This window comes from Cucurbita pepo, chromosome LG16, assembly GCF_002806865.2.
Source record: "Cucurbita pepo subsp. pepo cultivar mu-cu-16 chromosome LG16, ASM280686v2, whole genome shotgun sequence".
NCBI classification, from domain to species: Eukaryota; Viridiplantae; Streptophyta; class Magnoliopsida; order Cucurbitales; family Cucurbitaceae; genus Cucurbita; species Cucurbita pepo.
Window position 1 is genome coordinate 7,759,803 of NC_036653.1, and position 24,056 is coordinate 7,783,858.

The 24,056-nt window shown below is 35.6% G+C and overlaps 5 protein-coding genes across 10 annotated transcripts; 2 read left to right on the forward strand and 3 right to left on the reverse strand.

Annotated features, from left to right (window-relative positions):
• Positions 1-441: 441 nt before the first annotated feature.
• On the forward strand, positions 442-5,407 carry LOC111777108 (probable 2-carboxy-D-arabinitol-1-phosphatase). Of its 3 annotated transcripts, none has more exons than XR_002812342.1 (12): positions 442-909; positions 1,199-1,304; positions 1,448-1,664; positions 1,749-1,867; positions 2,253-2,348; positions 2,510-2,563; positions 2,636-2,734; positions 3,625-3,732; positions 4,070-4,446; positions 4,761-4,932; positions 5,106-5,194; positions 5,279-5,407. XR_002812342.1 is itself a non-coding variant. In XM_023656551.1 (10 exons), exons 1-9 carry the CDS (start codon positions 530-532, stop codon positions 4,442-4,444), a joined length of 1,554 nt encoding a protein of 517 aa, XP_023512319.1. In that variant the 5' UTR covers positions 442-529; the 3' UTR covers positions 4,445-4,446; positions 4,761-5,062. The 3 variants fall into 3 exon arrangements, 1 of the variants encoding a protein (XP_023512319.1); XR_002812343.1 differs by having other exon boundaries at positions 5,130-5,194; XM_023656551.1 differs by lacking the exons at positions 5,106-5,194; positions 5,279-5,407 and having other exon boundaries at positions 4,761-5,062.
• Positions 5,408-5,425: 18 nt separating this feature from the next.
• On the reverse strand, positions 5,426-6,364 carry LOC111777110 (stress-response A/B barrel domain-containing protein At5g22580-like). The gene is made up of 2 exons (XM_023656553.1): positions 6,188-6,364; positions 5,426-5,719 (listed from the first exon to the last, which is right to left on the reverse strand). The coding sequence occupies exons 1-2, from the start codon at positions 6,307-6,309 to the stop codon at positions 5,515-5,517; spliced, it is 327 nt and encodes a 108-aa protein (XP_023512321.1). The 5' UTR covers positions 6,310-6,364; the 3' UTR covers positions 5,426-5,514.
• A 4,712-nt stretch (positions 6,365-11,076) lies between these two features.
• Positions 11,077-13,170, reverse strand: LOC111776915. Its single transcript, XM_023656326.1, has 3 exons — positions 12,971-13,170; positions 11,458-11,614; positions 11,077-11,359 (listed from the first exon to the last, which is right to left on the reverse strand). Coding segments are annotated over exons 1-3 (207 nt in total). The 5' UTR covers positions 12,973-13,170; the 3' UTR covers positions 11,077-11,311.
• Positions 13,171-13,690: 520 nt separating this feature from the next.
• Positions 13,691-15,681, reverse strand: LOC111777549. Its single transcript, XM_023657200.1, has 3 exons — positions 15,579-15,681; positions 14,067-14,223; positions 13,691-13,969 (listed from the first exon to the last, which is right to left on the reverse strand). The coding sequence occupies exons 2-3, from the start codon at positions 14,220-14,222 to the stop codon at positions 13,922-13,924; spliced, it is 204 nt and encodes a 67-aa protein (XP_023512968.1). The 5' UTR covers position 14,223; positions 15,579-15,681; the 3' UTR covers positions 13,691-13,921.
• A 149-nt stretch (positions 15,682-15,830) lies between these two features.
• LOC111777733 (histone deacetylase 9-like) lies at positions 15,831-23,367 on the forward strand. Of its 4 annotated transcripts, XM_023657449.1 has the most exons (16): positions 15,831-16,008; positions 16,313-16,470; positions 17,395-17,507; positions 17,643-17,760; positions 17,864-17,938; positions 18,015-18,234; positions 18,778-18,841; positions 20,036-20,128; positions 20,215-20,323; positions 20,477-20,526; positions 20,612-20,702; positions 21,068-21,138; positions 21,255-21,353; positions 22,066-22,132; positions 22,230-22,343; positions 23,187-23,367. In XM_023657449.1, exons 2-15 carry the CDS (start codon positions 16,434-16,436, stop codon positions 22,313-22,315), a joined length of 1,293 nt encoding a protein of 430 aa, XP_023513217.1. In that variant the 5' UTR covers positions 15,831-16,008; positions 16,313-16,433; the 3' UTR covers positions 22,316-22,343; positions 23,187-23,367. The 4 variants fall into 4 exon arrangements, with proteins under 4 accessions (XP_023513217.1, XP_023513215.1, XP_023513216.1 ...); XM_023657447.1 differs by lacking the exon at positions 23,187-23,367 and having other exon boundaries at positions 22,230-22,544; XM_023657448.1 differs by lacking the exon at positions 23,187-23,367 and having other exon boundaries at positions 16,318-16,470; positions 22,230-22,544.
• Positions 23,368-24,056: the final 689 nt, after the last annotated feature.

Genomic DNA, 24,056 nt, shown 5'->3' on the forward strand with positions numbered 1-24,056 from the left:
CAACAGGAGTTTACTATCAGTAGATATTGTTTGCTTCGTCAGTCTCACGATTTGGCTCTGGCTCTAATCTTGTTTGTACCAACAGGAGTTCACCATCGGTAGATGTTGTCTGCTTCGTCAACCTCATTATTTGGCTCTAATCTTGTTTGTACCAACAAGAATTCTCTACTAGTAGATATTGTCTGCTTCGTCAGCCTCATGATTTTAAAAAGCGCATACTATACAAGTTTCTACACTCTAGGATGCTTCGTCCATCTCCAACCAACTTGCCAGATAATTGTGTATAATTCAGCACACTGGACCCTCATGAGATATATTTTGAATGTGAATTTTTAAATCTATTTGAGTTTTTTTTTTTTTTTTTTTTTTTTTTTTTTTTTTTTTTTTTTTTTTTTNACAGTGACTTGGGATTTATGGATGGCGATAATATTCGCAGCCATACAATATATAATGAACTGATTAGTTGAAGAAGAAGAAAGAAATAGGGAAAGGAGTAGCGCGAAATAACACCGCGCAGAAAACGTCTCCAATGTTCTCTTTCAGTCTGACCCCTACAGTCCACCACTCGCATCTCCTCCTCCATAGAAGTTCCGGCAGATCTCCGCCTAGAATTCTGATTAGTCCCTTCACTGTTCGATCGTCTTCCAGTCTTCAGGAGGTCGAGAAGTTTTCAGAATCATCGGCTGACCGCAAAGACCTCAGTTCGGAGCTCTACGCTTCGGTTCCGCTGCCTCCTATTAAGACTGCGAAGAGAGTGGTTCTGGTAAGGCATGGACAGAGCACGTGGAATGCTGAAGGTAGAATTCAAGGAAGCTCCAATTTCTCTGTTCTCACTAAGAAAGGGGAAGCTCAGGCAGAGACCTCTCGCCAAATGCTCTTTGACGATGCATTTGATGTCTGCTTCAGCAGGTTTCCTGTCTTTTTCAATTCTATTTCGATTCATTATCAAGCAGTGGCAACTTTCGGGAGTGATTTCATCGACATCGAAACATATTTTGTTCAGCACATGTTTGTGTCTGTTGCATCAATTTACCTTATATTGGTTCATTACCTAAAAATTGGCATTGTCTAGACCTGGAATTGCTCGATAGCGAACAGATACGGTTGATTATGCACACTAATGGATGTTTCTCATTAAGGAAAATTGTTGCAATTTTAACTCATTGTTTTGCTTAACGGAGATGAATTACGCTTCCAGCCCCCTAGTGCGATCAAAGAGGACTGCAGAAATTATATGGGGTGATCGTGAGGAGGTGATACTTACAGATTCAGAACTAAGGGAAATTGATTTATATTCATTTCAAGTAAGTTCCGTGTCACAACCTTCCAAAGGGAGGTTTTCCTTTCAGTTTTTCATTTGATGGATTGATTAGTCTAAAAATTGATCGTTAATCTTATCGATGTTCTCCTCACTCTTGTTATGATTGCTGCGGTTGGGTGGACTCAGGGTCTACTCAAGCACGAAGGGAAGGAAAAATTTGGTGCCGCTTATCGTCAATGGCAGGTAGATGCTGCAAATTTTAACATTGATGGCCACTATCCAGTGAGGGAGTTGTGGACGCGTGCTCGAAATTGTTGGAATAGAATTCTTGCTCACGAGAGCAGATCTGTCCTAGTGGTTGCTCACAATGCTGTCAATCAGGCTCTTGTTGCCACAGCTATTGGTATTCGACCATCTTTCCGAAGGTTCAAATTTATTTTTTCATTAACGATTTGAATGTGTTCAGTGTAACTGTTACCTAAATCAGGACTGGGAGCTGAGTACTTCAGGGTTTTACTTCAGAGCAACTGTGGTGTTAGCGTTCTTGATTTTACTCCCCAACCTGAGGGTGGATCTCCAATTATTTGTTTAAACCGTTTAAATCAGGTATATCAATTATGTATGTTATAAAAAAATGTTGAACTTGCCATTTTCTTATTATTTTCTCAGTCTTCGTTCTTACTCATTTAAATATTCCTTAACGACCCTTTATTTGCATTATTTTCCATAATTTTTTTTTGGCAGTAGTTTATTTCTAGGCCAACAATTAATAATTAGTAGATTATATTATTTTGTTCTTGTGTGGCATTCCTCTGCTTCCAACTATATTGAGCGAGTTCAAACTGCTTAAAATTGTTTTCCAAGATTATTCATTTACAACTATCTGGAAACGTCTTCACCATACAATAGCTGTTGTCTGCTTTCTTGGCCTTAAGTTTAATCAATTGTAAACTAGCTTATTTAAGGGGCCATGATCTTTTCATTGATGCAGACCCCGAACTCACCTGTAGCTTCCAGTAGTTCTGGAGGCAGAAAAACAACAAAAAGGATCATACTTGTTTGCCATGGAGTTTCCGAGGATAATAGGGTATGGTACTTTACTGACGACACTGTGTTATCACTTTTCACCTTATAAATTGTGTTTGCCAAGTGTAGGTTCACTACATAGCATAGTTAATCCAAAATGTTGAAATTAACTGATGGAACGTGCAATATTGTCTCTCTGATTCAGCTGTCACAATCTTGCAGGCCAGTTCTTCCTTCCTGGAGGATAAGCCAATGAACGTTCTTGGGACTATACAGGTAGAGCATCCATACAATTACCCTAGATAGGTTTTGATCTCATATTATTGTTTTTTTCTGGATGCACGACAGTCCCAGAAAGTTGCAGAACTCCTTCTTGATCTAAAAGTGAGCGCTGTAATAAGCAGTCCCAAGAAAGCTTGTGTAGAGACGGCTGTAGCAGTTTCCAGAGTATGCTTATACTATCATTCATGGTTCCTGCTTATATGCCTTTCACGGTTTCTGAATCACCACATTTTACCAATGTTTTCTCATTTCTTCCTTTCTTCATTTTCCTTGGGAGGTTGCAGACAGTTTGAACAATGCCAAATCAGAACTATGACGCGGATAGAACTCAAATAAAAGATAATGAAATTACAATACACTCCCTCAAGTATTCGAGTTACTTGGAACTTTCCATTCTTGAGATGTCACTCGAGCCTAAACCACTAAACAATTGCCTAACCAAATTCCATAACAACTTCCCATATAATTACCAAAATAAGCTTTCTACTCTAACAATATTCTTCTCTAATGGTATTCCTATCAGACGCATTTAACATTATATTAGTAAACCGAACAGGATGGTGCAAGACCTTTTAGACAGTGGAGAGGAACAAATTGATGAAAAAACGTAGAAACTGGACCTCTCATTAGATTACGATCTATTTTTCATACTCCCTTGGTATTTTAGTTTTCCACTATTTTATATTGAAAATGGAGTTAAGTTGTCTCCTCCCCGTTGAACAGGATATCCTTCAAGAATATTTTGGTTGGGTTAAGCTGTAGTATGTATTAGGAGCACCATAGTACAAATCCTGGAGTAATTACTATTAATTACTGTGGCAACATACTCTTCAAATGCTCTTCTTCTTTGCATTTTCTATCCCCATGAATTCTTGAGTTTATTTTCAAAACCTTGGTCAATTTTCTTATCACCTGACAATTTAGAAGCTATGTTCTCTTGAGAAGGTAAAAAGTCTTTTATTCTTTGGATGTGTTAAAGAAAAGCATAGGAACTCTTAAGTTCTCTTGAGAAGGTAAAAAGTCTCTTTTTATTAGACATGGCTAATTGGTTGTAGGTACAAGAAGCTGCAGATTGCTTGGGTGCTGATTGTGTGCCTCGCTATGTGGAGATGAAACAGACGAATAAACTTGATGTGGACAGTATTCCTGATCATTTCAAGCAGGCAAGATGTCTGGCCGTTGAATTTTAGAATAAAAGTAATACCTTCAAGGTTGTGGACATGCCATGATTAGGTTGATGAAAATTTTGGTTATTTACCTTAGGATTAGTAGATGAATAAGTTGCTTATTGAAACAAATTTTGAAAAGCCCAACGTTTCAGTTATCTCGTTTGGGTTTTACTCAACTGAATGAATTTTAACTTGTGAATCGGATGACTATAAAAGGATTATATTGATTTCCTTGGATACACCATAGATGAACCTTAAACTTATAACTTTACTATTACTGTTCAATCCAATAAAATTTCGATTCTAACATCCTATGCTCTTCATTCTGTAGGATATAGGCGACACCAATGTCTTTGAACCTGGCTGGTTAAATAAATTGAACGGTGGGGTGATTACAGAAGTGTGGAATCAGAGTGGTGAAGCCTGGAAGTCTCTGTTGAATGAGATGGGTGATGAAAAGGAGCCGGAAAAGATTATTGTTGTGGTTGGTCATCCTGCCATTCTTTTAGGATTGGTTGGGCAGTGCCTAAATCTCACAAAAGATTGGATTGGATCATTTCATCTGGATGCTGGAAGCATTAGTGTGCTTGACTTCCCTGATGGGCCTAGTAGCAGGGGTGTTATCCGATGCATAAATTACACTGCTCATCTGGGGAGATGGTCAATTCCTATTACTAGACCTACCGTGGACGATGAAGAGTTTTGACGGTAAACGCTGAAATCTAAAATTCACTTGTGCAGTATACCTAAAATACTCGTTGATTCAAAGAAAAGATAACATAGTTAGGACACACAGCTGTCATTCTTATGCTGGCTTTTGAATGTGGCCACTCTATAGAAGCTAAAGATTGTTTCAGAACGATCATATTTTCATTCTGTTCTCTTTCTGTTGTTGGGTAAGAAGTTTATTATAAAAAACTACTATCGAACACAGTCCGTGTTCAATGATAGAAAAAATTCTCTCCTCATTTTTTTCCTTATACCAGTGACAAATTATATTTGAAGAAAAAAAATTGATGTAGGTGATGGACAGAAAACACCTAAAGGAACTCAACTTCGATAGAATTCGCCCGAACAGCATGTTGATGTTTGAAATTGCCATATGCAAGAAAACCTTGGGTTTGTTTGAGACAGAATCTTGAGGCTATCACAAAGAGCTGTTGAAGATAAAGAGAGTAAACAGTCTATAATCAAGTTCGTTGTTTTATAAGTTGTCAGTTAAATATTATATTTTAATATTTTTGTTTGAATTGTTTTTGTGTTGTACATTTTGGATCGGTTATTATAAACATCAGAAATTATATAGTAAATGTTTGAGCTAGTCTAATTACTTGGGCCATGTATCGTCTAACAATATTTTTATCTAGTTGGGCTGTCTACTTGGACCACAGGTTTCTCCTACCATTTGCATCTAATTGGGCTAGGTTCTTGGGTGATCTATCAAGCCGAGAAATGGGTATGTCCTATGCTATCAATTTCCGTTTCGGTATTCTCAAGTTCGACAATTTTACGCGCTGAAAATGGCATTTTTTTTAAACAGGAAAAGATGGCTTTCAAGTTCATCGATGGGTAGAGATTGACGTCTCTTCTCGTGCTGTGTGCGGCAGATCCAATCACAAAACATGGATCCAACGGTACACAACTATCCTAATGCAGCAAGTTTAAATTACGAAAAAAAAAGGGATCATTTTGCCGGAAAACAAACAGTAGTACCATTTTAAATACTCATCGTGAAGGGATTTTACATATCCAACACAAAGAGGAAGTGGCTGATATTCAAGCTGTTGGAGCTGGCTTGGTACGAATAGCCGGGAAATCAAGCAGCACAATCTTGTCAATGGCTGCCGAGAAAGTTGCAGAGAATTCAACATGCTTGGGATGCCCGACAAACGCAGCGTGAGCTTCCTTGTTCTCGAATGTCATCAAGAAGGCGTGCGTGAAGCCCTGTGTAAGCATCTCTGGTCCCTCTATTTCCTGTCCCCTGTTTTCACCTTAAAACATTCATCTTTCTTCCTTCCATGATAAATCATATGAAAAAAATCATGTTTACCCTCTGATTAATTTTAACACATCTTGAAACTAAATTATAAAATTATCACAAAATTACATAAAACAAAACATTCTACATCATGTCATAAGATTGTCCATCCCAACCATAAAAATACTTAAAAACTTTGGGTCCAACAAGAGCGGAGGTTTGTAACATTTTTATATATAATATTTCCATTTTAGAAATGTAGGTGAAAAGTTAGAGAGAGCCTTAGAATCTTTTTTTGTTTTTTTTTTGGGGTAGTATTTTAATCTGAGTACTAAGAGGTGCCATTATCCCTTCCTTCGCTTCACTCTTGGGTTCACACCAAGCTAAAAAGCATCCAACAAAACTGAAGAAACCAATACCCAAAGAATAGCTTTGAAATTTTAATATTTTAACAAAGGTGGGGAAGATTACCACTCAAAGGATTTGACAGCTTCGACTTCAGAGACGAGGTTCTCCATGCCTTTGAGAATCTCTTCTACCGCCGCTCCTTCCTTAAACTTTACGAGCACCAAATGCTTGAACTCTCCTCCCATGGCTGCTCCACCCTTGAACTCAGAGGCCCCTCGCTCTTTATATGTATATATATATATATAAACACACATCGAGACATTACGTTAGATTGGATGTCACTGTTTATGTGCACCGACACAGCTCACGTGCATTTCTTTTCTCTGCCGACTCAAATACTATAAAAGAATTCTTGTTCCCCATCTTCCTCGACAGCATCTCTTGCTCAATATCTGAAAAGGCACACCATCAGATAAGACTTAGACCCACGACTTCGACCTCCACTTGTTTGGATCTATTTTTTTAAGAGTATATCCTTTTTTATTTTTTTCGTCCAAACTGATTTTGGGTTCCGTATGTTATCGGCCTGCCTATCTGTTTGACATGATTGTTCATGGTGGAAACAAAACAGTTCTTCTAGGAAAATCATATGACTTCCTTGTAGCAATCGAGTCATGATACTGTTCAGTTTAGACAACTAGATTAGCAGTAACATGCCTCTGCTTATACCCGTTCAAACTCACTCATCCACTTATGGCTTGATATGATCAAACTGTTCCAAGATCACATGACTGTCACTTAAAACTCTGATCAATACCTTTTTCAGATTTTTTTATTTTATTTTTTTTATTATTATTTTTTTTTTTTTTACTGAGATACACTTCTACTTGTATACATTTTTGAGTTCTTGGTATGGTCCTGTAGTTACATCTTGAATTCGTGTGCATTTGACCTGTCCACCATTGATAACTATTTGATTTTTTGTTTTTTGAAAATTAAGCTTATAAACATTATTTCGAGATTCTTTATTTTGTTATCTATTTTGTGTCCATATTTTTAAAATCCATGAAAAGATAACCCTTTTAAAGATTTGTTTTTTGTTTTTAGATTAGTAAAGAAGTTTAGAGGAAAACTCCACTTAAATAAAGCTTTAAAGTCTATCTTTTTAGTCGTAAAAACTCCACTTAAATTTTAGAAACATTCTTAAAAAACAGATAAGGTTGGTCTATACTTCATATGTTATCTAGGCAATAATGTTCCCTAAGATTGAGTTGTTGGTATTTACTTATTTATCACTACTTGTATAAGAACTAAATTGATATGTCCCAAAAATACCGCCAGTAGAAAAAGAAAAGATGCGCCTCTAGATTAGTGGTAGTTTTAGATTCTTATTTCTTTTTCCTTAAGGAGAAAAAGAAAAACTCTTGGGGGGTGGATCCAATGTAAGGTAATACAGGCTAAAAGTTATTTGGGGCCATTATGGTTTTGGTAGCTCTGCTTTTGCACATGACTATTGACTGGGATACTGGGTCGACAGGTTTTCCTTTTGATTCACATTCACATGCCAAATTTTTTCCTTTCATTTTTTCCAATTTGTTGTTCTTTCAATTCAATTCAATTCCCTCCAACCTTTTCTCTCTGTCATTACCATGTGAGCATCCTTTTGTCCATTAACTTTATCTCAGTGGAAAATGTATTTTTCTGCTTATCTTTTAGAATCTGTATGAGGAGAAAATGATGAGCTAAGTTAAATATTCTCATCTTCTTTGGCCTCTCTGCCTTATATTATATTCCCCATACTTTTCAACTTCAAAATCCAATTTAGGCTTTGCTTTGATAGATTTGAATAAAAAAATACATCTTATGAAGACAATCATATACATTTTCTTAAAAATACTTTTGTACACATTTTTTTTGGTTTGCTCTATATACAAACTGCCATTATAAATGTCTCAGTACTATATACAAACTGCCATTATAAATGTCTCAGTACTATATAACACTATGAACTGATAACTTTACATTTGTATTTACTCCATGATTGTTCGACCATTTCCCGTAGCTACTGGCTATGGGTGGCAGTTGTTACTAAAGATCGGGTGGTGATAGTCATCGATAGGCAGTGACAGACGAACGTGGTTGCCAACGGTAGCTACATCATCTGGAATGAATGAAATCAATAGATTTCTCTTGCGAAGGTAATGTATGAATATTTTGGTCACGTTTATATTTATCATGAAATTTATGTAATTATTACTGTTGTTTACCCTAACTAAATTTTGATGAATTGAATGGTTTTTATGGGATTTAAGTATTTAGTACTTCAGTATGATATATATATATATATACTAATTTTTTTTTCAAATCTTTTTTTTTTTTTTTTTGAGATATTGAGATCCGTGCATTATAGGGAGTCCCCAGTATTCTTATAACGTCAGATTCGTTGCAACTCCCAATAATTTGAATAATACATTGAATGTCTGATCACTACAAGCATGGCCTATCATTTGCTTTTTAAATTTACGAGTAAAGGTTCTAAAATTTTAACATAAATAGGTCTTTCTATTTAATAAATTCTTTTATTTTTAATTTTATATTTAATTAATCTTTGATATCTTCATATGTAGATTAAGTTATGATAAAATCAATATGCAATTTAATAGATTCGTTGGAATATGTTTAAAAACTTATTAAATAAAAAAATTGTTACTTTAGAGATTTGTTAAATAATTCTAAAAGTTAGGAACCAATTATTTATGGAGTGAAAGTATTTACAGTAAACAATGTGAACCACACATTTATATCTTATATTTTACTTGGTCTTATAGATTTACTCTTTATTCTTAAAATGTATCTGAATTTTTTTTTTTTCATATAATTGTTGGGCTTGTGCTTGATCTTTTAACACTAGGTTTTTTTTTTCCTTTCTTTTTTAGAGATTTTGAACTAAATTTGTAAATTAAGATGCACTTGAATTTGTGATTTTAAATTTAGGTTAGTTTCCTCTCAAATTTTCAGTTATGGGTTCGTTATAAAAACAAAAACTATTTTTTCTAGTTTAGTTTTCAAAGTAATTTTAAAATATTATTATTTACTTTTATAATTAATTAGTTTCTTTTTTTTTTCTATTTCTATTATGATATATAATACATTTTTAATGTAATTTTATAACAACTATTTTTCCATTTGATATACAATTATGTTTTGTCTAAATATATATATATATATATATATANTAAAAAGAATTGGGATAGGATGTTCAATCTTCCTTGACATTCACAACCTTAAATAGGATACAAGATACTAAATAATATCTACAAATAAAATATAAAAAAAATATAAACTAACTAAATATACTACGTAAGATATATTTCCTAACTAATATATATATATATATTTCCATACGAATATCATATATTCCCTAACTAATTCAAACTAAAATAAGTTGCACTAAATTTTGACAGGAAAGGGTCGAAGAAAACAGGCATTGCCACTCGGAATGGTCTTCGGGGGAAGAACCGGCGACGAATGAAGACGAACATTTTCGTAAACTCTCTCTGAGTTTTGCGAGAGTTTACAGCGGGAATCGCAGCCGAAGAAGTTTCGGTGGGAATTTTTGTTTGCCAATGCGAATTCAAAATCGAATTTAGGGTTGAAACATGTAAACGGGAATGATGGTGATGATTTGCGGACATTCCATATCAACATTGGGCCAACTACAGACAGTAACATAAACAGAGGGGTTTCTTCCAGAAGTTTTCGAATCGATGACTGTTGTGGCCGTTTGTCTTCATCTAATCAAGCGTCTTATCGGCACTCCAGTGCATCTAACGCCATTTTGGAACATGAATTTCATGGTTTATTGGAGTACAATCAAGCTCGTCGGAGGAACCATATTGAGCAATTCGACAATTTCATGGTCCCCTGTTCTTTCTCTCAGAAAATGCTTCGTATCCCGCAAGATGATATCTATCAAGTTGTAATGGATCCTGTTGTTGTGGGTAATTTGGAAGACACCCATCCAAGAGAACATTATGATTTATTCAAACAACCGTTCATCATTGAAGGATCTGGAACTGGAAGTCAGGTGAAGGATGAAAGCGAAGCATATGTAAAGTTGTGCTTGGCTGAAGAAGATGGTTATAGGGGAAATTATGGATCATTAGTATCAAAACATGAACGAGATTTGAGCGACATTGATGAAGATGGTGGAAATTCAACAAAGCCTAATGTGTTTAGCAGAATCCAGTTTGCAAGTCGTGGAGCTGAACAGAGTGTTGTTCAAGATACTGCCATCAATTTAACTACTAGTCAACGCTTCTGACCACGAGTTCTTGGACTTCTTTTTTAAAATATATAGTATTCTCTATTCTGATGAGACTTTCTAGTTGGAGAGAGACTTTCGAGTTTGAGAGATTCAAGAGCAAAGCGAGCAAACCCACTTTATCGAGTTGGAGAGATTCAAGAGCAAAGCGAGCAAACCCACTTTATCGAGTTGGAGAGATTCAAGAGCAAACCCACTTTATCGAGTTGGAGAGATTTAAGAGCAAACCCACTTTATCGAGTTGGAGAGATTTAAGAGCAAACCCACTTTATCGAGTTGGAGAGGTTTAAGAGAGAAGCAATAAGACCAATAAAAAGAGAAGCGAGAGGAGTACTCTTCGTAGCTAGCTCGAGGTTAGCCTAACACTACGAATGTATACATTGAAATAATTTCTAATATTATTACGGCTCACGTGCTTAGACTACAAAAGTTGATGCAAATTAAAAAAAATATATATATTTAATACGTTTCTAATCTAATTTTAAAATTATGAATTTATTAGACAGAAGATCAATATATATTAAGACATTTTCCTTTACAGTAAACTTACTTCTCTCTATCGAATATATTAGACAAAATTAAATTAAAAATTGAAAATTACAAACCTATTAGACATAAAATTAAATTTAAATTTTGACATAGGCTCTATAAAACTTGTGTACAAACATCTGAACTTCACAATAGACGGTAAGAAAAAGAACTATTCTGGATATGTTGCTCAAATCTTATTTGCACCAGCACACAGTTTCCCAAAAAGTGGGGAAAACGACAAGGAATCTGAGAATGATATTCAAATCAAATGGCAGCCGAGGTCTGCAACTAAGCAATTATTGGACAAACATTTCTTCAATAACAAAATTAACATAGGTCCAGAAGTTCAAAACCTCTATGAAATTAATAAGATGCTGAGAGACTGTGTCACCTCATTCTTTCTTCCCAATCCCATGAGACATGTTATAAATTCCTCGTCCCTGCGCGAAACGGGAGCAGACCCGCGTTATCCGTAATGTTATACAACTAGTTTCAAGTGTTTCATAATGGTTCAGAAAGTCTTCAACAATTAACTTACTATAAGATACAAGGATGAAGCTGCCAAAGCAATTGGGATGGCAACAGAGGTGACCTTATCCAATGGCCCTTTAAGATATGTGTGCTTCTGGATGCTCTGGAAATACTTTTGCCTTTCTATCAGTTTCTCACGCGGCCTAAACGGCTGTTCAGTCATCCTGCATGATAATTCAAATACAAAATAGGTGAAATTTGCAGATCTGTGCTTACATGTTTCATTTCTTTTGTATAACAAACAATCAAATCCAAGGACTCTGGAAAGTGTTTAATCTATCCATTCTAAAGCATTGGACAGTAACAGTATGAATAGAAAGTATCTGACAATAAATTTTCGAATGCATGATTATTAGCTTACGACTAGGGAATTGGTTGTGAGATCCTACATCAGTTGGAGAGGGGAACGAAGCATTCCTTATAAGGGTGTTGGTACCTCTCCCTAGCAGACCATTTTAAAATCTTAAGGGAAAACTCAAAGATAACAATATCTGCTAGCAGTGGGCTTTGAGCTATTACAAATGGTATTAGAGCAAGTCGCCGAGCGGTGTGCTAGTGGTGTGCCAGTGAGGATGCTGGCTCCCAAGAGGATAGATTGTGAGATCCCGCATTGGTGGAAGAGGAGAATAAAGCATTTCTTATTAAGGGTATGGAAACCTCTCTCTAGCAGACACGTTTTAAAACCTTGAGGGGAAGTCCGAAAGGAAGAGTCCAACAAAGACAATATCTGCTAGCGGTGGGCTTGGGCTGATACATTGATACATCTCTAGAAAACAGAAGAATATAAAAACTCAATCGCCTGCTATCTCGAAACAGTGGAATCCCCATCAGTCAGATGACATTGATTTCCAAATTTTAGCCTAAGGCTCAGTTCAGAGACCCATTACTCATTGGTCACAGAAGATCCATAGATAAAATGAACATCCCATGCACAGTTCTTAATCTTCTGCCGTCCATTCTCACACACACACATCTGATTCACCAATTCAATAAATCCCATATATGATTATGAGTCGAGGAAACTAAACCCCTATCCCCAGTAGCTTCAGCTAGGCTAGCCCTATCTCAAAGATAAAAATGACAATCTCTCACTTCGAGCTGCTGAAGAATAAAGCAAGTCTCATTGCCACATTGTACGCAAGGAAATATGAACAAAAATTAAAATTACATGAAAATAAGTTGAATAACCATCAAACTGAACCCATCTCAAGATCGATGATTCAATGAGTAAATGGTATAGCGTATTTCAATCGAATAGGGAAACAGCATATAAATCTAAATCTCCGAAAACAGCTCACGAAATTGAAAACTAACATTACCTTTGACAAAACAAAACAAAATTCAAGGAGGAAAATTCATTTCAAGAAGACATACATAATCAACAACGACATTCGCGAAGCAGATTAACCAGAAAAAACAAATGGATGAAGCCATACAACAAAATCCTATATCAAACTATCAAAGCAGATCTATAAAACCTTAATCCTAAAGAAGAGATGGGAGAAGGGATTGAAACTCACATGAATTTGGAGGTTTCACCTTTCAGGAGAGCGAGAAATCGTTGATCCGAAGGGTGCCGCTGATGGGGGTGAATGACAGACGATGACTTCTTCTGCGATGCGAGAGGAAGAAGACGGTGTTGCCGTACTTTTTTTCCCTCTCGTTTATTTGTGGGCCTAAGATTCAGTTGTTGGGCTAGAATATGGGCCCAATTCTGTTTGAATATGGGCCCAATTCTGTTTGAATATGGGCCCAATTCGATAGACCAGATCGCAATGGGTTAGTTTTAAAATACTCATTAAAAATTTCAATAATCAAAAAGTAATTTTATATTCAAATTTTAATAAACACAAACCTTCCACATTTTTTAAATAAGTAAAAAAATTCTTATTTTTAATATTATATCCACTCGTTGGACCAACTAAAATAGATATAGTACAACTCGATCACAAGTGCCATTCTTCAAATGGATTACTGTGATAGTACAACTCGATCACAAGCGCCATTCTCCAAATGGATTACTGTTCAATCGAGTCCAAATGGATCACTGTTTAGTCATATTGTAATAGGGATAAACAAGCACACCCTATTTTGTTAGTACAAGTAGCTTGACTAGATCTTCCAACCTTTTCCACAATTTTCGTTTACTACTTTATCTCGTAAACTCAGTAAACGCACGTTTGTTTGGACGTCATTGATTAAAATCTTGTTAAATTTATCTTCTAAACAATAACAAGAAATGAATTGAAATTCATAAAATTTATTTTACGACATTCGGGCTCAACAATCTAGCAGGTAAAACCGAGACAAACAGTTCAATATCGAGAAACGAGTAGAAAGCTGAGCATCAAATCCAGTATTCTACTGGTAGCCCAATCTGGAACCAAGTACTTATTAAACAAAATTGCTTCAAGAACAAAATTCACAAGGGTCATAACACCCTTTGAAATTTAGATGCAAAGACAGTGACCTCATTCTTTCTTTCCAATTCCGTTCGACATGTTATAAATTCCTCGTCCCTGTACGAAAGACATAAGCGAGAATCGAGATCGACGCAGTTAGATGAATCATTTAGCATTTTTTGAACTCAACTGCAGTGAAGAGAGGTAAACTTACAATAAGAAACAGTGATGAAGCTGCTAAAGCAATTGGAATGGCAACAGAGGTGATTTTATCCATTGGCCCTTTAAGATAAGTGTGCTTGTGAATGCTCTGGAAATATTTTTGCTTCTCAATAAGTTTCTCGCGGGGTCTAAAAGGTTGTTCCGCCATTCTACATTACAATTCAAGCCAAAAATTAGTCAATATATAAACAAACATATGCTTTCGAGATGTGCACCATAACCTTTGTAAACCAGTAAGCCTCTTGCAATTGTTCCAAATCTCATTTCCTTTATACCATAAACAAGAACCAAAAAAGAAAAAAAAGTTCGAAAGCAACGACAATGAGAACGAGTACAAAACGTTTACAATGATAAAGCTCAAGAACATGACACATTGCAAACGAGCTAGCAATCAAAGCTCTATAAGAGAAAGAAATATAGGTACTCAGAATTACGACTGCCTCGAAATGTAACGTGTATTGATCAGAAGGCTCTAGATCAAAAAGGATTTATAGATAAATTAGGCGCCACCATGCACCAACCTTCATTTTCAATGGTTGAAACATGAACTAGTCCACAAATGAAGTGAACACTGAGAGAATCATTCTATGTGGAACTCAACACACGACACAGAACGCCACTCAAAACTTCCATCAATATCAAGCGTTCATGAACACAGCAGATATTAAAACAAGGTTCGCGTAACTGTGAGACGATTAGGATCCCACACGTTACTACTACATTATTTATTTATTTACTAATGAAAACAACTACTTTCATTGAGAAAAAAAAAATGAAAGACTACAAGGACATACATAAAACAAAGCTCTGAATGGTACAAAATCATATGATTTGTATCCCTAATTCTCCCATGTGTCGTTTCCGACATTACGCCCCACATGCCAGAAACATCTTAAGTGCATCGATTGTTTAAAGTAACCATAAATTCACTTGGAAGAATTATATTTATCTTCAATCTCACACAAGTTCATATATCTGATCCACCAAATTTGACAAATCTCAATTATACAAGCCAGGAAAAGCTAGAATATCCCTTCCTATCCAGACTTTTCCCAGTTAACCACACGAATTCCATCTTCGACGAACGTAGAAACAAGTACCCATACGAATGAAATGTGCTGTGAAACATTGAAATAAAATCAAAACCTCCTCACAATAACCATCAAAATAAATCCAAATTTCCAATAACGAGTGGTATAATAAAACCAGTCCATGTTTCAATCAACGGGTAAACAATAACATCAAAACTTGATTCCCTAAAAACACTCATCGAATTGAAATTAACAAGAGCACAGAAAGACAAAAAGAAATAAAGGAACCGATCATTTCAATAGATAAATCACAAATAAAAATGATCGACAAACAGATCAACGAGGTAGTAATTGAAGAACAATGAAAGAACAATTACAACATTGAAATTCCAATCCTAGATCAAATTATCATGGCGTCATGGAACATTGCTACCAATCCTAAAGAAGAAACCAGAGAATGGAGCTAAACTCACGTGAGGATGGAGAGCGGTAAATCGTAGCTTCAGAAGCTGCAGCAGATGAGGGCGAAGGAACGACGAGGACTTGGCGAATGTCCGTGATGTGAAGGCGGTTTCGTTTTCATTACCTTTTGTTTTATATAAATAAAGTTCATTTAATTATTTAACTATAAAAAATGTCTTTTTATTAATTTATTTAAAATTAAAAAATTTACCAATAAATTAAACATAATTAAATTTATATCCAATATTCTGAGTACCCACCAAATGAAAAACCGCGGGATCCGAAGGCGGTAAACGACAAGCTGCGAAACACTGTTAGCAGCATCGCAGGCCTCCGCCAAAAGTTCTCCTCGATTCTTCTTTCCCCATCCGCTCCAGCTTCCGGACTGATTTCTCGCTCTCCACTGGTTGTTGGTTCCCTAAGCCACCAAATTCGCATCAGGTTTGCTCCCTATCCAGTTTCATTTTCAGGAGTAAGATTCGGAGAATCGTCATCTGTCAATCTGAATTGGAGTTTGAACTTTTTGTTAACTGATTCGTTCTGTTTTCTTTGTATGTTCAGATTTGTCTACGATGTTGTTGTTAGTTATGTTTATACTCTTGAAATGATTAGATTTGGTTTGATAAGTGTCTTCGGGGATTATAAGTTTTGTTCTTAGTTTTATCCGTTTACTGACTAATTGGTAGTACTGGCTATGAGTAAAATTCTGAGTAATTGAATTAAAATCGTTTACGGTTTCATCCAGTGCAGTTGTTTCGGTTCTATCCTCCAGTCAACTACTGCGAAGCTTGGACAATGGTGGAGCGCGAACGCCAGTAGCTTGTCAGCGTGTTTGGCTGCGTGCTTTCTGTAGGCTTCCAGCTAAAATGCGCTCCAAGGATAGGATTTCATACTTTTATGATGGTATTATTTTAGTTTTCTCTTTCCCTTCTACAACTACTCCTTTGACTTGCTATTAATTCTAATGCTCAAGTTCTTCCCGATCCAGCTTGGGACAATTTTCTCTGAAATTATGAGAAATTTCATGAAATATAGGTGTTTGTATTAAACTTTCTGTTTTCTCCTTCCTTCCAAATTTATTCATTTCGATTTAATATTTTCTTGCAAACCATCCAGCTATAGTATATAGCACATTGAAAGAATCATTGATTTATGGATTATTTCGTGATTGTATTCAACTATCGTCTATTTCTGCGCTGAACTTGTGCTGATGCCTATTAAGACATTTTATATTTATGTGATAATTGCAGATTAGAATCGTATGACTTGCCTATTTTCCAATACCTAATGGTTTGTAGATTGCAAACCATATCCATTTATATGTTCTTTTTACTTTTGATGAAGTTGTACACGTGACACATGTAGAAGTAAAGTTATGCATAATTCCATTCAAGTTAACGACAATATTTTAGATGGTTGTGGATTTTAAATTTTCAACTCGCCAAACTATGTGAAACCATTTTCAAAACACAAGGGTAAGTTTTGCAAAACCAGCATACTACAGTTTTAATTAATTAATTTATTGTCTGAGTTAAATGAGGTGGAGGAAATTTGAACCTTCAACCTTTTAGGATGTAAGTAATGTTTTGACTAGTTGAGTTATGTTCATGTTGGTATTAGCAAACTACAGTTATGTGATTAATACCACTTCATATATCTAGATCTCCAAACGTAAGCTCTGTCAAATTTCAAAGCTTAGCCAAAGTTTTGTGTCCTGCATTTATCTTGCTTTTCAATTGTAGACTGTTTGGAACTCTGGCACTTAGTTATCCTTCCAGATTAGGAAGTCAGTTAAGCTTAAGCATCACACAAAAGTTGGTTTTACAGGGGACGTTGGAAGTGTTTACTTTGGTCCAAATCATCCAATGAAACCACATCGGCTCTGTATGACTCACCATCTCGTTCTCTCGTATGAGCTTCATAAGAAGATGGAAATTTATGTTAGTCTCTTTCTTTTTTATTACGTCTTATAGTGACGCTCTTAACGTCTGCTCGTAGGTTTATTGTTCTTCTTGTTGATTTTTGTTCTACCAGCTCAGGCTATATACATGTTTTTGTTTTGATGTATAATGCAGCGTCCCCACAAAGCATATCCTGTGGAGCTTGCTCAGTTCCATTCAGCTGATTATGTGGAATTTCTGCACCGAATAACTCCAGATACTCAACACTTGTTTGCCAATGAACTGTCTAAATGTAGGGATTTTCTCTTGATCTCTTTCACCATATCTCTGCAGTTCCTTGGCATGTGTATACATGGAACTAGCGAAAAATTTGACAAATATTCACTCTATGTCAGATAATCTTGGAGAGGATTGCCCTGTCTTTGAGAACTTGTTTGAATTCTGCCAAATATATGCTGGTGGAACAATAGGTAATATTCAATAATGGACGTCTTGTAATTCATGCCAAGAATATTCCTTGACTCGTTACTGTCATCCTCCTTGCAGATGCTGCACGCAGATTAAATCATCAACTATGTGACATTGCAATAAATTGGGCAGGTGGCTTACATCATGCTAAAAAGTGCGAGGCTTCTGGGTTTTGCTATATCAATGACTTGGTTTTGGGGATACTAGAACTTCTGAAGTATCATTCTCGTGTTTTATATATTGACATAGATGTACATCATGGTGATGGGGTAGAGGAAGCCTTTTATTTCACTGACAGGTACAACATGACCTACACTTTCTAGTTCTACATTGAATCTACACTCGGAAACAGGAAAATTTGTTCTATTGAGTGTTTGATATAAGAAAATTTGATAAAAGTTGAAGTTGGCATTAGCTGTACGGACATTAACTTTCTGCTTGTAAATTCATATTTCTAGATTATTGTTATTTACTTCTTAATAAAGCGTGTATATTGGTAGAATGAAATAAAATTTACAGAATGGGAGAATCCGAGAAAAATTCTCTAGAATAATGAAAGGAATCCTAGCTAGCGGTTGCAAGTGATGATAGAGAGATAATAATTACAGAACTCCCTGATATTAGAGCTCAAAGGAGGATAGAAATTCCACAAAATTTTCTGTCAGACCTTATATGGGTTGATAGGTCAAGTTGGAGAACTTCAAAATCCTTTTATAATTACTCTTCTTNTTTTTTTTTTTTGTTGTAATTTCATATTCTTGGATGGGGAGGATACGCATACATTTTCATTATATTGTAGCTCTCTCTTCTAATTCTTAATGTTCACAATCCTCCATGACAGGGTGATGACCGTTAGTTTTCACAAGTTTGGGGACTTGTTTTTTCCTGGAACTGGTGACGTTAAGGTGACCTTTCTAAATTTTCTAATCTCTTTGTTGGTGCTTACAATGGAGATGTTAGAAATTACTGAATATTAGTTGATATATTGCCCTCTTTGCTCTTCTTTTCCACATTCCTCTATTGTGTCATTGCTGTCTGTTTCAGAATATATATTTGTGTGCTTAGAAGAGCCTTCAGGGTATGATTTCACTGTTCTTTTACGTACATCGGTGGATTTGGATTTTTTTTTCCCCACACATCTTTGCTTGATATGATATTCATTTTTTTTATTGGTACCACTACCTTCTTAGATTGGTTAATTTTTTTAAAAAACTTGAAATTCGTTGCTTGGTTGGTGGCTTTTGGAGTCGGTACTTTAGGTTACGTAACAAATATAACAATATTTTGCCCTTAGGGGAGTTTGGCTGGAGAGGATTAGTAGGATTATTGAAAGGGCTGAGAGATCCTCGGAGGAGGTTTGGGAGGCTGCTGGGTGTAATGCCTCTTTATGGGCCTCAATTAATGAGACCTTTTGTGATTACCAACTTGGTCTCATTCTTTTAGTTTGGAGTTAGGTAATGTTGAGATTTTTTCAATGTTTTTATGCCCTTTTACAATTTTTTTTTTATTTTTTTATTTTTTCATTTTTTTCCATGAAAGCCTGACTGCTCACTACAAAAGAAAAAAGATCAAGATCTTCCTGTTTGACCCTCTATCGACAGTAGTGCATTTTGAGCACAACCACATTTCATGGCCTCGCCTTTTTGTCAGGAGGACTTCATTCAAGTATTTTCGGTGGTTTGGAGTTTCTTTGGCTTCTTTTCCTAAGTGATGTTAGTATACTTGTTGCAAGTGCATCCTCCTCCCATTCAAGAGAGGTAGATTGTTGCGGCAAGGAATTTCTTTAGTTGGAGAGAAACAAAGGGGTGTTTTACATGGTCTGATGCCGACACCAATGCCTCCCCTTCCTCTCGATGGATCTGTTGTCAATTTGGCTTATAATATTTAATTTCATGCTGGTGTGGCATTTTCTTCTTTATATTTTACCACCTACTCGTGTTGATCTTACATTTCTGTAGCAGCACNAAAAAAAAAAAAAGAAGGGAAAGGGGAACTAGAGATTTCTATCCTAATAACCTTGATAAACAGGATATTATTCTGCTCTTAAGATTTTAAAATTTGGAAGCTCGATGGTACTCATAGATATTAATATTTTGAAGGAAATAGGAGAAAGAGAAGGCAAGTTTTATGCCATTAATGTTCCACTGAAGGATGGAATAGATGATGGTAGCTTCACCAGACTTTTTAGGACTGTAAGTTGAATAAAAGCTCTTTGGAATTAAGCTTTATGCCTTTGCTGTTATTTCTATTGACCAGGCTGTGAATTCTGTATGTATAGATTATCTCCAAGGTTGTTGAAATGTATCGACCAGGTGTCATTGTTCTCCAGTGTGGAGCCGATTCATTGGCTGGTGATCGCTTAGGCTGCTTCAATCTCTCTATTGATGGTATGTTTTTATTGTAATTAATGGACTTTGGACCCTCCCTCCCCTAGCAGGGAAAAGCAGAAGAAAAAAAAAAAAACCTCCATTTCTTCCGCCTTTTTAATTAACTTGAAGGCAGTGTTGCAAGTAACATTAAGTTCTTTATTCTTCCAACAGGTCATGCTGAATGTGTTAGATTTGTCAAGAAATTCAATTTGCCATTATTGGTATGCTTTTCTTGGAGGACTAAAATTCTGTATTTAATTGTATATAATTATAACGAGATATTCATAGAACTTTCTGTACCTAAAGGTTACTGGAGGTGGAGGTTATACCAAAGAGAATGTAGCTAGATGTTGGACTGTTGAAACGGGTGTTCTTCTGGATACAGAGCTGCCTAATGGTATAAAAAGTCAAATAGTATTTTCCTCCAGCCTTTTTTATTCCTTTTCTCTTGGTTTTCCTTTCAATACTTCTTGTTTCTGTTAGATTTTTCCTTCCATCTTTATTACCTGTTTAGATTTCTATGTAGTGCATCGTTTTTGCCTTGTTAAATTGAAAGGTTTTCTCTGAAGCTTGCATGTTAATTACGCTGAATATTTTGCCTGCTCTGCTGTTTAACCAGTGCCTGATATTTACCCCAACCAATTTAAACCTCTTTCTGTTTTTTTTATAAAATATTTCTGATTCATAATGTGGAAGTTTCTGTGCATGTTCTCTCGAGTTGAGAATCATGGACGCATGCTGAAAATCTAATCTTTATTGCAGAAATCCCAGAGAACGAGTATATCAAATATTTTTCTCCAGATCATTTGCTAAGAATTCCAAATGGGCATATGGTTGGTATTTTCTCCAAATTTACGTTATATGTTTCTTATTTGCTTTCTTACCAACGTTTAACATTACTTGGATTTTCCTCACTCAAGCCCCTTTATTCTTGGGATTTCGCTGGCAGGAAAATTTAAATACGAAATCTTACATTAGCACGATCAAAACACAAGTCTTGGAAAATCTCCGTTTCATCCAATATGCTCCAGGTGTACAAATGCAAGAGGTGGGTTTCTGGCTAAAGTTGCATGTCTAGTCAACCAGGTCGTTTTATCTTTGAGCATAATTGGCTGCTTGGTTGAATCAAAATACAGATAGTTTGATATATCCTTGTGGTGGAAACTAATAGCTTGTCGTTAATAGCCTTTTAAGTTCGGTAGCTTCATTTGCCTCCAATTTTTTGAGTTTTCCATCACACGAATGATATTTGATACTCGGTGTGATAAAAAAAATCTCTCTTTTCCAAGGATACCATATCTGTTGTTACCATATGAACTGTGCACAACTCACATGCTTGTAGGCCGCCCTAATTGGATCCTATGTCTGATTCAATTCGTTGTATGTTGCCTCTTTTGTTTCTTGTGCGAGATTAAGTAGGTAGGGGGATGTTAGACCCAATATGTGCATGTTCATGGCTAAAATCACTTTTTTTCGGTGGTTAAAAATTACTTGAAAACATATCTTTAATTGATTTTGAAGGACTAGAGGCATGTTTTAGAGGAATTTTAACCACAGAAAAAGTGATTTTTATCATTTTAAAATCACTTTCAAACATGCTTGTAATAATATTAGTTGAATGATGGGAAGTGTATGTTGGAGGAAAAAGGAGTAATGTGTATAAATAAATCAGTTGTTTTACTAGATTTACACTCAGATGCGTAAACCATATGCATGCAAGATGCCACTGGGATTGAGGGCAACTTTTTTTTCTTATGCAGGTTCCTCCCGACTTCTATATTCCTGACATTGACGAAGATGAGCAGAATCCTGATGAGCGCATGAACCGTGAGCGTCTTCAAAATTTTGGAACACTTTCTGTTTTCTTCTCTGATTACATCTTATTTAAGCCTTTGTCGATTGAATTTAAATTCTGTCACTCCAGGGCACACCCAAGACAAGCAAATCCAGCGTGATGATGAACATTATGAAGGCGATAACGATAACGATCACGATATGGATGATGCGTGACGTTCATCCTCGATTTTTTTAAAAAAAGGTTAGATGACTGACTTCAGTAGAACTAAAAACATGTAAATAGATCGACCTGTCTATTATCTCTGTGGTGGTGCGTTTTTTTCCTCATCTCTTCGCTTTTCCTCTTCTGGAAAGAGCCTTTTTTTGTTATGGATTTTTGTAGGTTTTTTTGGTTGCAAAGAAAACAGGGTAGAGAACAACATTTTGGTCTTCCCCTTCGAAATTCTTTTCTTTTACGGTCTCTCTTTCGTTCGTTAAATCAAAACAGCCCACATGGTTTAGGTTAAGAATGGAAAAAGTTTCCATTAAAATAAAATCTTAATATCAAATATTCAGAATTTTATGTTAGGTTTGTTTAGATATTTATTGAGCATTTTAGAAGTAAAAACGTATATATATAATATATATATATATATATATATATATATATGTAGTTTGTTGCTTCCAAATATGCACATAATTTTGTAAACATTTTTGTATGCATCAGATAACTGTGTGATTTTTTGTTTTTAAAAAGTTATATTTGTTTTCATACAATTTCTTAATTAATATTTTCATCTTTTTTATACGATCAAAATTTGTTTTGAATTTTAAAAATAATCTTAAAAGGTAAGCAACCAAAACATTATCAAACCCATAAAGCAATAATACAACTCACATGCTTTTAGGCCGCCCTAACTGGTTTTTCAGCAAGATTCAAGTTCTAAAAAATCAGAAACCATAGGCAAGAATCCAATTATAGACATTGACGATAATAGAAAATGACTCCCCCAAACAAAGTTCACAACTTACCACTTTTATCGTACTATGCTCCAGAGTAATTCTTCTCAAAATTTCGAAATGAGAACCTTCATTCTACTTACAGATTCTTGCGCTTTCGGATGAATGTTCGAGACAGACAATGTCTTATCGGGGTGCTAAAAAATGGTGAAAGGACATAGTAAAACAAGAGAATATTGCTGGGCGATGGGACAAAAGTATGTGTACTATTTGTTTGCAGTGTGGCCATTGCAGCTTTGATTTTAAGAACAGTATCATTTACCTCCCTTGCTTTTACTTTTCTAAATTTTAAGGACAGGGAATCACGTTTTCAAAAAAGCAAAGTTCTTTGCCTTCTAAAAGCTGGGCATAATCTGATAACATGTTTTGCGGAGAACCTTGGAACCTTTTTGCTCAAAACATGTCCAATTTCAAATTCAATGCCCCAATTCTTGAGGTTCTGAAAAAAGATTTTGCATAATTCCAACAGGTGGTCTCTGACATAGCAACTCTGAAAGCAGATACAAACCATTTGGCTTGAAATATAAAGGCTTCCCTGACACATTCATCTTCAAATCAACTTGCTCAAGTTAAGGCAGATAGACTTCGTTTAGGAAACCAAATAGGAGAGAATGAACTGAACCCGACAAGAAATCAATGTCTATTCTGTAAAATTTTATATCGGTTGGAGAGAGAAATGAAGGTGACAGTAATACGTCACGGGCGCTCCCACATTGGTTGGAGAGGAGAAATGAGAACGAAATCATTTCTTATAAGGGTATGAAAATCTCTCCTAATAGACACGTTATAAAACTTTGAGGGAAAGTTTAGAAGAAAAGGTTCAAAGTGGACAATATCTATTAGCAGTGAACTACGTACGGTTGCTTTGCAAAAGTAAAGTACCCCGCCAGAAATCATTAATCTGAAATGTGTTTGTTCTCTGCTAACATGCTTTCCAACAGCGATTCACAGGCAT

Coding starts and splice junctions, on each gene's coding strand:
- LOC111777108 (XM_023656551.1), top strand. CDS start 530: ATGTTCTCTTTCAGTCTGACCCCTACAGTCCACCACTCGCATCTCCTC. Junction 910..1,198: donor TTTGATGTCTGCTTCAGCAG/GTTTCCTGTCTT, acceptor TTACGCTTCCAG/CCCCCTAGTGCGATCAAAGA. Junction 1,868..2,252: donor GTTTAAACCGTTTAAATCAG/GTATATCAATTA, acceptor TCATTGATGCAG/ACCCCGAACTCACCTGTAGC.
- LOC111777110 (XM_023656553.1), bottom strand. CDS start 6,309: ATGGGAGGAGAGTTCAAGCATTTGGTGCTCGTAAAGTTTAAGGAAGGA. Junction 5,720..6,187: donor GCTGTCAAATCCTTTGAGTG/GTAATCTTCCCC, acceptor AGGTGAAAACAG/GGGACAGGAAATAGAGGGAC.
- LOC111776915 (XM_023656326.1), bottom strand. Junction 11,360..11,457: donor CTTCATCCTTGTATCTTATA/GTAAGTTAATTG, acceptor CGTTTCGCGCAG/GGACGAGGAATTTATAACAT.
- LOC111777549 (XM_023657200.1), bottom strand. CDS start 14,222: ATGGCGGAACAACCTTTTAGACCCCGCGAGAAACTTATTGAGAAGCAA. Junction 13,970..14,066: donor CTTCATCACTGTTTCTTATT/GTAAGTTTACCT, acceptor TCTTTCGTACAG/GGACGAGGAATTTATAACAT.
- LOC111777733 (XM_023657449.1), top strand. CDS start 16,434: ATGCGCTCCAAGGATAGGATTTCATACTTTTATGATG. Junction 20,324..20,476: donor CTTCAATCTCTCTATTGATG/GTATGTTTTTAT, acceptor TTCTTCCAACAG/GTCATGCTGAATGTGTTAGA. Junction 22,133..22,229: donor TCCTGATGAGCGCATGAACC/GTGAGCGTCTTC, acceptor CTGTCACTCCAG/GGCACACCCAAGACAAGCAA.